Consider the following 13,792-nt stretch of genomic DNA (forward strand, 5'->3'; position numbering starts at 1 on the left):
TTCTAATAAACAATAAGAGCTAAAGAGATTATAAAATTAGTTTGCGAGTGTCGGAAAAAATTAAGAAAATTTTCTTACGTTTACATAATAGAAAATGTTAAAGGTCTGTTTAGTTCAAGTTCGTGAGGTATTTAAGTGTAGGGGAAACCTGTTATTAAAAAAAAGAATAAAAAATGTGTAGGGGAAACTGCATGAGCGCATGGTAAGTGTAGGAGAAACTGTAAGGTAATAACGTGCTATTTAGGCCTATAGTTTTGTAGAATTTGTTGGAACCCGACAGCTGGAGCCCATTTGTCAACGGGCAGCGGCGGAGCTGGTCCCTTAGGGACGGGCCCACAATATATCTCTTAACGGCTGTCTAATCATAATCATTTTCCCGCAAAAACGACACGGCAACAATCAAAACGCCGGCGATTTCGTCGCCTTCTCTCTCTCTTCCTAAATCTTTTTTTCCTCTCATAATAATAAATCATTGATCCTCTTCAATCTCCTTCTCCTTCTTCCCCGATGATTAAATCTCCCTCTTTCTCAAATCCCTGGGTCATGGCGGCGGCCGTCGTCGGACCGCCGACCACCGCCGAGCCTGATGACGCCGTCCCCCGCCCGCCTCCACCCGCGGTCGCCTCAGCTGCCGACGGATCGCCCTCGCGTCTCTCTCCTCGCCACGGCCTTCTTCGCTTTCACTCCTCCCTTCTCCTCCTCCTCCACCTCCTCAAATCCCTCCTTTTCTCTCGACGCAGCAGCTGATGCCTCTTCCAATTCTACCTATTTTCGAGAATTTGCTCGTTCATCTTTCTCTGTATCCTCTCGATCCTCGAATGTTTTGAACTCTAGTGAGGAAATTGGTCGTGCGGTTGAGAAATTGGGCGGGAATCGAACAAAGGCGCGGCCTCTGAAGGAGGAGGTATGTGCTTTGTCAGGTTTTGATTTTGATTCTTGATTTGGGGGAGGTCGTGACTGTTCAAGACTTTGTTGCTGTTGTTGTTGCAGAGAACTTTACCTCCGGATGAGGCCCTCTTGTGTGCTAAAAGGGAGATTGTGAATGCGCCTCTGGTTTTGAATGATACTGAACTTTATGCCCCATTGTTCCGGAATTTATCGGTTTTCAAAAGGCATTCCTTTGCTAATTTGATTTCATATTGTTCAATTTTTTAAAAGTTATAGATTAAAAGGAAATAACTTTTATGTTGATAGTGTATAAGAAGAAATATCATTTAGTAACTAGCTGAAACTGAGAAGTTTTCATAGGTTTTGTTAGATAATACCAGCCACCCTATATGTGCCTAGCCCGACTCAGCCGCCTCCTAGTCGCCTCAGTTACCTCCTAGTGTGCCTACTACTAATTGTGTATGTGGGCTAGTTATTATGTATATATATAATGTAAATCTGATCATCAAACAACATATAAAGATCTCTTCAATACCAAATTAACATGGTATCAGAGTCAGGTTCAATCCGTTAAAATTTAGCCAGCGGTCTTACCTACTTCCGCCACCACCCCCACATGATCCACGGAACTGGGCCTCGTTGCTCCTCCCAAGCTCCCGTCGAAGCTCCTCCTACCTCCCTGCTGTCTCTCACCTCCTTTGAATCCTCTCAAGCCGCTAGTGCCGCAGCCGCCCCCAAATAAAGCGATCGCGTCGTCTCCATCGTTGACAACATCTCCAACCTAACCCTCCTCGAGGTAGCACATATTGGGTGACTGGTATTATCTAACACCCCCTTCCAACTCAAGGTGGATCACACACCGAGAGTTTGGATAAGAAATAGTGAAACACAGAAATAGTTTGAGCCTTGATAAATAAATCTATCACTTGTTTCTTAGAGAAAACATATGAGAGTGTAATGTTTCCAGGAACATGCTCATGTTGAACCACATGACAATCCACCTTAATATGTTTGGTACGCTCATGAAATACCATATTTGTAGAAATAGAGATGACACTCTGATTATCACAACATAAAGATATAGGACAAGTAACAAAGACATGGAGATCTCGCAGAAGAGTGCGGAGCTATTTGAGCTCAACTGTGGTGTCTGCCAACGCCCTGTACTTGGACTCCTTACTAGAATGAGAGACAACGGCTTGACGCTTACTACGGCAAGAGATGAGAGATGAACCTAGAAAAATACAAAAACCAGTAGTGAAACGTCGAGTGTCTGCATCATCAGCCCATCCAACATCAGAATATGCACGAAGAGACAAAGAAGATTCTAAGGGGGAAAATAATGATTGGGTTATAATGCCACGGAGATATCGAAGAACCCGAATGAGAGCTGCATAGTGAATGAAAGTCGGACTACTGATAAACTGACTCAAGATGTGTACTGCATAGGCGATATCTGGACGTGTTGCTGAAAAATAAACCAATGCTCCGACAAGTTTCCGATACCGAGTAGGCTGAGGTAAGGGATCGCCATCATCATGTCAAAGCTTCAAGTTCATTTCTATCGGTGTGGAGAGAGGAGTGGTAGCAATGGAAGGATCACTGAGAGTAGCACGCTCAAGAAAGTCTGCAATGTACTTCTGCTGAGAGAGAAGATAGCCACGAGAGGAGGAAGCAACCTCAATACCCAAGAAGTAACGAAGGGATCCAAAATTCTTCATCTCAAATTGATTCTGAAGATGTTGCTTTAAGAAAGTAATAGCAGAGGAATCACTCTCAATGATTATCATGTCATCAACATAAAAAATAATAGAATGTCTGTACCGGAGGTTGAGGACCGATAAAATAGAGCATAGTCAGCTAGGCTTTCAATGAAACCAATAGAAAGAAGAGATTGTCAGAAACACTCAAACCAAGTCTGAAGAGCTTGTTTGAGACCATATATTGCACGACGAATGCGACAAGCATGTCCTGAAGGAGTAGGAAAGCTAGGAGGCGGCTACATGTACACTGTTTAGACAAATCGCCATTAAGAAATGTATTTTTAACATCCATTTGATACAAAGGCCAATGTTTGTAGCTGCAACAGCAATGAGAGTGTGAATAGATATCATTTTTACAACAGGAGTAAAAGTCTCTTTATAGTCAATACTGTAATCTTATGAGAATCCCCGAGCTACAAGACGAGCTTTGTACATAGAATCGTCAGATCGAGTCTTAACCTTATAAATCCATTTGTAGCTTACCAGTTTAACACCAGAAGGCAGAGGAACAAGGTCCCAAGTATTAATCCGATGAAAAGCCTCCAACTCTTCCTATTGGGGTCCGTCTAACAGTACATCTGATTCCTATCGACAACTCTACTGTCGTTATTATAAGAGGCCGGGTCATTTTATTGATAAATATCGTAAGAGATCACCTCGTCCAACACTCGAGAATAATCGATCTCCATTTGCTGACACCTCTCCATATTTTCAACTTTTCAAGTCTTAGTTTCGTTACTCTCTTCTTTGCACTTTTGGATATGTTTGTTTTGTCCTGCTTCCAACTCATGAACGAGATAAATTATCTCCATGCATTGCACGATGTATCTTTCTTAGCTATAGCACCATTCACAAGGTGTATCGTTGTTATGAACCTACCACTCGAAGGCAGTTAAGTATCCATAATGGCAACAAGCAATGACAGAATAGTTAGAGGCTTTTCGTCAGACTAATACTGTTGGCCTTCTTGTTTTGATGATGATTTATAAATAATTTACTTCTAATATTGTTTGTCTAGTGTTTGTGTTTTTATATCAATTGTAGACAAACAACATGTTGAAGGATGGATGGAATTGTGCTTTAATGATCATATCCAATGGAGGTTGGCGGAATTGTGGAGTGAAGCCTATGCAATTCAAATTGAAGATCCAAGTTTTAGTTTCATCCGCATGTGTACCAAGTCAAGCTTATTGAAGATCAAGATCAAGCTTGGGTAACATTAGTTTAGATTTATATTATGTGTGTTGGTACTTTAAGCTTAATCATATATACACACATTATATTGGTTTCCTTATATATATAGTTATATATATATATATATACAACACAAGTTTTGGTTTTCATATATATCTATATATAGTTATATATATACATATTTTAGTTTTTGGTTTTTATGTATATGTAGTCATACATATACATATATGTTTCTATGTATATATATAGTTATATATATATACATACATAGTTTAAAGTTTTCATGCTTATAAATATGAGATTACATATTTATTATTGTGTTTTGGTTTTATTGTTTTCAAGTTTATATTTATGAAACAAATGAATATAATTGGAAAATACATTCATGTTTCATATTTATATACATATATATGATTTCATCAATATCAAGTTTATTTAGTAAAATAAAATCATATTTATTGTTTTGAAAAGTTTGCAGAATATGCAAGTTTGTGAAAATATTGTTTTATTGGTTTATGGACTTAACAATCATTATATACATCTTTCATTAAGTCAATAAAATTATTTTATAAAGTTTCAAAACATGGCTTTGCCAAAATGTCAAAATTCATATGTTTAGTTTTCATGTTTTGAACTAGTTTTGTAAAATAATGAGTTTTCACTATTAAGAAGTGCAATTCCAAAATTTTTTTTGTAACATGTTAACTAACATGTTTATAAACTATTCCCCAAATTTTATAATTTTTGGAATTTATTTGATATTTTTAAATATGGTTTAAAGTTGAGTTTTTCTGCGCATTTCAGATCTGTGCACGTTTAGTCGACTCATAAGTCGACTCAAGAAGTGCAGCGCAGTTGTGATTTTTTATCTGCTGAGTCGACTCATATAAGTCGACTCATAAGTCAACTTATCAGAGAGCCGTTGCACAGTAACGGCTAGTTTTATGTTTTGTTTGTTTATGGTTTTTTTGGTCTTTTTCTTGGGGTTTTTGCTAAAGTTTTGGGTTCCTATAAATACCCCATTGCTCTCATTTTTTAGGGAAACTAAGAGAATTTTTTAAAGAAGTTTAAGAAAGTTTTAAACAAGGGTTTAAGTTTTGTTTAAGTGTGTTTAAAAGCTTTTAAGCATTTTCGAGTTTGAGTTTGTGAATTCAATTCCACAAGAGCTTGAGGAGATCATCTATTAGAGTTTGAGCAATCATCTATTCTCCCTCCATCTCTTGTCATCTATTGAGAAGTTTTCTAAACTCTTTTCTAGCTTTATATTTATTTGTTTGATTATCATCTTATTAAAGCTAGTTTTATATTGAGTTTAGATTTGATTAATCTCATTGTTACACACACCCACTTGAGCTTATTGTATTTGCATTCATAATATATTTGGGGTTGTGAGAGATAGTAATATTGAGTTGAGCCTAATTGAGTTCTCACCTTGTTTAGAGAACAATCATTTGTTGTGCTTAATTTGTGAAGTTCACTTTGTAATACACTTGTACATCGAGAGGAGTGTGTGGTGAGGATGGAGTCGATGCCGAGAGGAGTGGCGTCGGTGGCCTAGTGAGAGGTGATAATTCCAAGCACTTGAGGGAGTCGATACGTGAGGACCAACACTTAAGGTTGTTGCTTGTGTATGTACATTGTAAGGATTTGTGAGAGTTGTCGGTTGACTTGATAACCGAGTATGTAGAGTTTTCGGTTAGCAAGGAAACCAAGTGTGTAGAGAAGTTTCGGCTTCCAAACCGGGTTGTGTAGTGGATTCTCCTCGAGAGTGGGGAGCGGGGACGTAGGACGGAAGGTCCGAACCTCGTGAACATATAGCGTGTTTGGTTTGCATTGGCGCACTTATAACTGTTCATCTTATAGCCTATTGCATCTTGTTTATATTATCCACTAGTTTGTTTCATCCTTGTGATAGTTTAAATATATCCTTGCATATACCATATAGTATATCTCATTGCTAGGATATATCACCTTAGTTATATTGCTTATTCTTGCTCATATCACATTGTATATTTATCTTACAAGAATAATTTATTAATTAATTTTAATTATTATAAAATCAGATTAGATTAGCATAAACCCTTTTCACCTCCCTCTAGGGTTCTTTCCTAGTGGCATTAGGGTCTAACAAATACTTGAGATCTTATTCCTTTGCCTTCTGATGTTAAACCGGTAAGCTGCAAAATGATTTATAAGGTTAAGACTCGATCTGAAGGTTCTATTGAGCGGTACAAAGCTCGTCTTATAGCTCGGGGATTCTCATAAGAGTACGATATTGACTATAAAGAGACTTTTTCTCCTATTGTAAAAATGACATCTATTCACACTCTCATTGCTGATGCAGCTGCAAACATTAGCCTTTGTATTAAATGGATGTTAAAAATACTTTTCTTAATATCGATTGGTCTGAGACAGTGCACATGCAGCTGCCTTCTGGCTTTCCTACTCCTTTAGTACATGCCTGTCGCATTCGTCGTGCTATATATGGTCTCAAACAAGCTCCTCGGACTTTGTTTGAATGTTTCCGGCAATCTCTTCTCTCTATTGGTTTCAGTGAAAGCCTAGCTGATTATTCTCTATTTTATCGGTCCTCAACCTCTGGTACAGTTATTCTATTATTTTATGTTGATGACATGATAATCACTAGGAGTGATTCCTCTGCTATTACTTTCTTAAAGCAATATCTTCAGAATTAATTTGAGATGAAGGATCTTGGATCTCTTTGTTACTTCTTGGGTATTGAGGTTGCTTCCTCCTCTCGTGGCTATCTTCTCTCTTAGCAGAAGTACATTGCATACATTCATGAGCGTGCTACTCTCAGTGATCCTTCCATTGCTACCACTCCTCTCTCCACACCGATGGAAATGAACTTGAAGCTTTGACATGATGATGGCGATCCCTTACCTCAGCCTACTCGCTATCGGAAACTTATCGAAGCATTGGTTTATCTTTCAACAACATGTCCGGATATCGCCTATGCAGTACACATCTTGAATCAGTTTGTCAGTAGTCCGACTTTCATTCACTATGCAACTCTCATTCGGGTTCTTTGATATCTCCGTGGCACTATAACCCAATCATTATTTCCCCCCTTAGACTCTTCTTTGTCTCTTCGTGCATATTCTGATGCTGGATGGGCTGATGATGCAGACACTCGACGTTTTACTACTGGTTTTTGTATTTTTCTAGGTTCATCTCTCATCTCTTGGTGTTGTAAGCGTCAAGCCGTTGTCTCTCGTTCTAGTATGGATTTCGAGTACAAGGCGTTGGCAAACACTACAGTTGAGCTCAAATAGCTCCGCACTCTTCTGCGAGATCTCCATGTCTTTGTTACTTGTCCTATATCTTTATACTGTGATAATCAGAGTGTCATCTCTATTTCTACAAATCCGGTATTTCATGAGTGTACCAAACATATTAAGGTGGATTGTCATGTGGTTCGACAGGAGTATGTTGCTGGAAACATTACACTCTCATATGTTTGCTCTAAGGAACAAGTGCAAATTTATTTATAAAGGCTCAAACTATTTCTGCGTTTCGCTATTTCTTGTTCAAACTCTCGGTGTTCAATCCACCGTGAGTTTGAAGGGGGTGTTAGATAATACTAGCCACCATATATGTGCCTAGCTCGACTCAGCCGCCTCCTAGTGTGCCTACTACTGATTGTGTATGTAGGCTATTTATTGTGTATATATATCCTGTAAATCTGATCATCAAACAACATATAGAGCTCTCTTCAATCCCAAATTAACAGGTTTAACACTTGAAAAGTGCTACTAACAATGAATTAGGGGTGAATGGGGGTTTACCCTCCTTTGCCATAAAATGGAATGAATATTATGTGAATTCTACCATTGATTATATACTTTAAGGTGTAATACATTGCATTAAAGTGCCATGGTACACCTCAGAGATGCAAACACTCCTTGTCATTTAATTGTAAAATCACCTTCCTTTTCGTGTGAAAAACATTGGATTACATTGGAATGGGCGATCGACTCAAAACAACATGTCCCATTGGTTCGGAAAGAAATACGAGTCTTTTTATTTTCTAATAATTAGTTTTGTTTCCTTCTCCCCTTCCACTTCTTGTATATTTTGTATCTATTTTTCTACTTAATAATTTCCCTTGGCTCCCCGATTACTTGAAAAATGTGCTACTGTATAGATTTAAGACTTATACTTTATGGAATAATTAGTTAAATTTAACTCTACATCCTACTTTCAAGCAACATGTATTAAGAATTTAAGATGGATAAATTGAAGTAACAAATAGTATCACTTGCAACATCCTCTTCATGACTTTCTTGTAGGGAAGGATATCCCTTCATTTTAAAAAAATTTCGTGCCTATTTATGCTGGAAAATTAGCTGTATTGCTCTTGAATGATGGCTGTGAAATAGTGTGTTCAAGTGGTACTACAATGCCAGTCCTTAGATTGAAATTTCAACACAACTTCAAAATAAGCCAGTCATCTTTCCACTTCTTCTAGACTCTTAACTGTGTCTTTTTCGGACAGTAGTTTCCCTTATTATTTATTTATTTTTTTGGGGTTTTGGTTTTTTTTTGCCACAGGGGTGGGGTGGGGTGGGGTGGGGTGGGGAGGTAGTTTGGATTAGAGAGGAAGAAGTATCGGAATGGAAAGGAAATTTTGTTCCTTCTTCTAGCCATCGGAGCTTTGGTAGGAAGACTATGGAAAGTAGTTGATGGATGAATCCAAGCTTAACTTTGAGACAATATGTTATGTAAGGCGTGTGACCAAACGAGATTCAATCTATTATCTGCCAAGACTTCGAGTAGAAATTTGTGAGGCTGGAGCAAACTGAAATATTGTGTGTTTGTTCCATCATTGGTTACATGCACATTAAACTGCATGATCCACCTGACACGTCAACATTGACATATCTTGTTGATGGATCTTTGGTTTGTTAGATTTTCAGTATTGTATTCTATACATTTCTGCTTAGATTTTCAGTATTGTATTCTATACATTTCTGCAATATTGTGTGTTTGTTCCACCAAAGGGTTTCCAAGTTGTCTGATTGAAATTTGGGTTAGTGGACTCAACTAGTTGACAGGGACTTGCCAATCCCTAAAACTGAATATACAGTCATAGGTACAATATTGCATTCATGTATTACAGAATTCTACTTATCTCAAATTCTCAATAGAATGGGTTCTCTTCTTCGAGTTGTCAAGCATATGACTTGCTCCATTCTTCTAATTATCAAGCCTGACCTGGTTGTTGACATGCCAATATGTTGTTAGAGTGTCTCAGGATACTGGATACATCGCTGTCAAATGCGACTATGCGAGACAGAACTTGAATGTCCTATTTCGATGTTGGCCCTTAAGCTGTGGATGTTTCTTCCTTTGGAGCTTTGGTTTGGCTACCTTTTGAGATCAACCACTGTTTCCATTAAGAGAATATTTTTCCAGAGTAAGCCTCATAGGTTCAACCAGGTAAGGATACCTTAGTAATGTACATGCACAATTTCCATGTTGAAGAGCATACATGTGTAGTAAATTTTGAACTCTTTCATTTATTGATCCCAAATTTCTTGAGTGATAGTGGTAACTTGAAACTGTATGGTTTCTAGGGGAGTCATATTTTTTTTAATTTATCTTAGGAAATTTTAGATTCAGTATCTAGTCATGGAAGCATTGGAATTCCCCTTTCTTTTGTCGGGGACCTTTTTGGGGGAGGATATGAATAAAAGGTAGATGCTTCTAGAAGAGTCGGTAAGATACCAAAATGCACGAGGACTATTTGGAAGCTTAGAGAATCTAATACATGGATTTAGTGATTGTCATATTCGCTAATATTTTATCATTTCATTTTAATTGTTAGGAAAAAGAAGCCATATAAACCGACGCCAGTCTTAAGAAATAATATTTAAGCCTGTAAGATGATAAATCCCCTATTTGGCACTATATATAAGTCTGAAAATTGAGTATGTAAGTAGAAGTTGATAGTTAGGTATAATGTATTTACATTTTCTTAACATTTCCATCACATATTATGCAAATGTATAGGGATGTAGTTCTATAGGGCAACGCAAACCCAGATGTATAGGCATGAATTTACCTAACACTACCATGAAAATAACCTGCTTGCTGTGTGATGTCTTAGACGAAAAGAATGTTAAAAGAAACTTGATTTTTGGTTCTAGGACACTATAGAGGATGTCCATGAGATGGTGGTTCATTGAGCAAATACCAAGAGACAACAATACAGGAGGCACACCTACTTAATTATGGCGGCTATTCATTTGACAGGGAACAATACATTCATTTTCTAACTATGGATTCTACTAGTAGTGTCCAGTACTTTCTTTCATCTCATTATATAATTTTTTATTTTAAATCAATATATTTTTCTGTTTAGTTACTTGAACCCAATTATCAATTAAATGACACTTGTATCCTTGCTCACAGCTAGAACATTCGCTCAACAAATGTATTTAGCTATTAGTAGTGATGGCCTTGAGTAATTAGAGCCACTTCAGTTGTTCCCAGATGAGTCTTTTTCATTCTCAGGAAAACATAGATAATGATAGCTTTCACATTGTATGTTTCAGGAGTTATGAATTGATGGAAAGGATCCTTAAAGTTTACATCTATAAGGATGGGAAAAAACCTGTCTTCCACGAACCAGAGCTTAGAGGCATTTATGCTTCTGAAGGATGGTTTATGAAATTGATGGAGGAGGACCGCAGATTTGTTGTCAGGGAGGCAAGAAAGGCCCACTTGTTTTATATTCCATATAGTTCACGCCAGCTAAAAAATGCTCTTTATGTGCCTAATTCGCATAATTTGAAGCCTTTAGCGAATTTTCTGAAGGATCATGTAAACAATATTTCCTCTGTATATCCTTTCTGGAATCGGACAAGAGGAGCAGATCATTTCCTAGTTGCTTGCCATGATTGGGTATGCTCTCGAGACTCTTTGGAAAATTTCAGATACCAATTTTTAAGTGTTCAAAATTATCTTTTGGTTTGAAAATTAGCTTGGACATTCCGCTGGCAGGGCATCTGTCCCTTTTGTTGCCGTTTTCATCACAAAATTTTCTAATTATATTGATTGTGTACTCACGTTCTTGACTAATTCTATCCTTGACAGTTAGCAATGAAAAGTTATTATCTTTCGTTTGAACCATTCATGTTACTGAAGATAATCTGGTTAATTCGTAGAGAATTAATTCTTACTGTAATGTGTATGTGGATTTACACAGTAATAGGTAATAAGTGTGAGGATATCAATCCTTTGAATGAGATGAAAATATGGAGGTTTGCAGTAATATGAAAGTGATATATGCTTTGATGGTAACCATGCAATTTTTCTTGCTGCATCATATGCATTAGATGCATAACTTTGTTAAACATAGTAAAATGCTTTGTTAGTAGGCTTCTCATTTTGTTAATAACAGTTGTATCATATTGTCAAGTAACATAGAGAATGATCATGGTAAACCTATTAGGCATTTCTTTTCTTATCTAGTTTAGTATTCCCACTATCGTATTCAATTGTTTTCAGGGTCCTTATACAACAACAGCACATGAAGAACTGCGCAAGAACACCATTAAAGCCCTATGCAATGCAGACACTTCAGAAGGAATCTTTGTTCGTGGGAGGGATGTTTCTCTCCCAGAAACAACCATCAGAACTCCAAACAGGCCTCAAAGATACGTAGGAGGGAAACGCGTCTCTCAGCGGCCAATTCTTGCTTTCTTTGCAGGAAACATGCATGGAAGAGTGAGGCCCACCCTCATAAAATACTGGGGTGATAAAGATGACAATTCTCAAGATATGAGAATTTATAAGCGCCTCCCAAACCGAGTCTCCAGGAAAATGTCCTATGTTGAGCATTTGAAATCTAGCAAGTTCTGCCTCTGTCCTATGGGATATGAAGTTAACAGCCCGAGGATTGTGGAGGCTATCTATGCTGAGTGTGTTCCGGTGATTATAGCGGATAATTTTGTGCTTCCTTTTGAAGAAGTTTTGGATTGGAGCTCATTTTCTGTGTCAGTTGCTGAGAAAGATATACCGAATCTGAGGGATATATTGTTGGGCATCTCTCTGAGGAGATATATTGCTTTGCAGGCAGCTGTTAAGAGGGTGCAGAGGCATTTTCTCTGGCATACGAAGCCTGAGAAGTACGATATCTTCCATATGATTCTGCATTCTATTTGGTTCAATAGGCTGAACCAGATCCAAACCCAGCAGTGATTGTGTACATTATTGTTTGCGAAGGTTAGGAGATAATGCAACATCTGGATATTTTAATGGTGAAGGTGGTGAAGGTGGTGAAAAGAGCTTACGGTGGCGTGACGACTGCTTTTGGACCTCTCAGTTTGGCTCAGGTTGTTCACCTGAGGTCTGGCTGGTTATGCACTTTGATATCAAATGGTTGGTGTTGGAACTGAATCTCCAACGTGCAAAAATCTTCTGGAAGGCCTTTGGGCTTGAGGTATGGCAAAACTTAGACCTATTACTTTTATCTGGTTTTTCATCTTTTACAAGAATCAGAAAACCCCATGGATGTTGCCTAGGCGTTCATGGATGTCAAATAGCTGGTATTTGCTATGATATAAATCACGCTGTAATAATTGGTGTCCCTTAATCTTTTTAAGATCATTATATTGCAATACCGTGAAATAGCTCAAATTTATGTTTCATTAAGATTTGGATCATGTGAATAATCACTATCATAAGTTTACTACTATGTCTAGTGACGCGAAATTTCTGTACTTTTCTTTCACCTTAATATTTTGTTAACTTGCCTTTACCAATTTGTGGTAAACTTTCAATTATATATCTGAAACAAGGTTGATCAAGCAAAAAAGGTTCCGCGTGATTGTGGATATTGATTAGCTGCTGGGCTCATTTCAAAACTGAAATTTAATTTCTGTTTAGTGAGGAATAAGGACTTATAAGAGTTGAATAGAGTTTTAGCAACTTTCAACCAATCGAAAAGCCACATTATTTAATTGTCTATGAATTCAAGATCAGGCTCTGTTATTAGGAGCTTTTGTCTCTAAGATAATTTATGTTGATGCAAATTATCATCATTTTGTTCTTGTAGGGTGACTGGTTGAGGCATTGAGGAGCAGTAAATGTAAAGAACAAAAGATGGTGTGCAAATTCTTCTATAGATCATATAGCTGGTTTGTAAAGTATGTCTACATTATTTTTTTTTGTGAAATTCCTTTCAGGGATAATAATCTTAGCTCCACAGTACAGAATAGGAATAAGTGTAGACCTGCTAGGAGCAAGTGTTTTTTTTTTCCTTTCTAACTTGTTCAGAAGGACATTCATATCACTTTACCCATCTATTTGGTGCATCAGTCAACATTTCTATGAGTTTTAGCTGTTCATATACACGTATTTACTTAATCCAATGGTTTAAATTTGACTCGGCACCATCAGAAAAAGGAAAAGAATTTGCGAAAAAGGAAAAGAATTTGCAGGGGCAACGTATCATGCTCCTGAATGGAAAGAAATCTTAATGGCTTGAATGCTCCTGGGGAAAAAAATTATAAATGTTATCCTATTAATTTATTTGGAAGATAACAAATATTAAGGTACTTCATATCTTCATACGCTACTCCTACCGTCATGGGGTCACAATTGACACACGCTATGGAGGAGCCTATTTTTTTAATAATATCCTAAAGATGGGAGAATTTTATATTTCATGTTCAATTTCTTGATGCTTCACCCACACTGCTTGTCACAAAACCATCGTGGCATCGTGAGTGCTCGAATTGCATTTCTGATCCACACGATTGGTATGAACCTCAATACTAAAGCTGAAGACATCTCAGCTTAAATAGGAAGGCCTGTGCGGGGTAAGTATAATCTTTACAGGTAATAGCTCCATGAAGAGCAAAAGAATGTTGAATTATATTCATATTTTAAGTTTCCAATTGGGCTCAGGTCATTAG

The 13,792-nt window shown here is 37.4% G+C and overlaps 1 protein-coding gene across 1 annotated transcript; it reads left to right on the forward strand.

Annotated features, from left to right (window-relative positions):
• On the forward strand, positions 401-13,208 carry LOC109843884 (probable glycosyltransferase At5g03795). The gene is made up of 5 exons (XM_020412845.1): positions 401-904; positions 991-1,112; positions 10,427-10,775; positions 11,382-12,315; positions 12,931-13,208. The coding sequence occupies exons 1-4, from the start codon at positions 587-589 to the stop codon at positions 12,072-12,074; spliced, it is 1,482 nt and encodes a 493-aa protein (XP_020268434.1). The 5' UTR covers positions 401-586; the 3' UTR covers positions 12,075-12,315; positions 12,931-13,208.

Source organism: Asparagus officinalis, chromosome 5 (assembly GCF_001876935.1).
Source record: "Asparagus officinalis chromosome 5, Aspof.V1, whole genome shotgun sequence".
In the NCBI taxonomy this organism is placed as follows: domain Eukaryota; kingdom Viridiplantae; phylum Streptophyta; class Magnoliopsida; order Asparagales; family Asparagaceae; genus Asparagus; species Asparagus officinalis.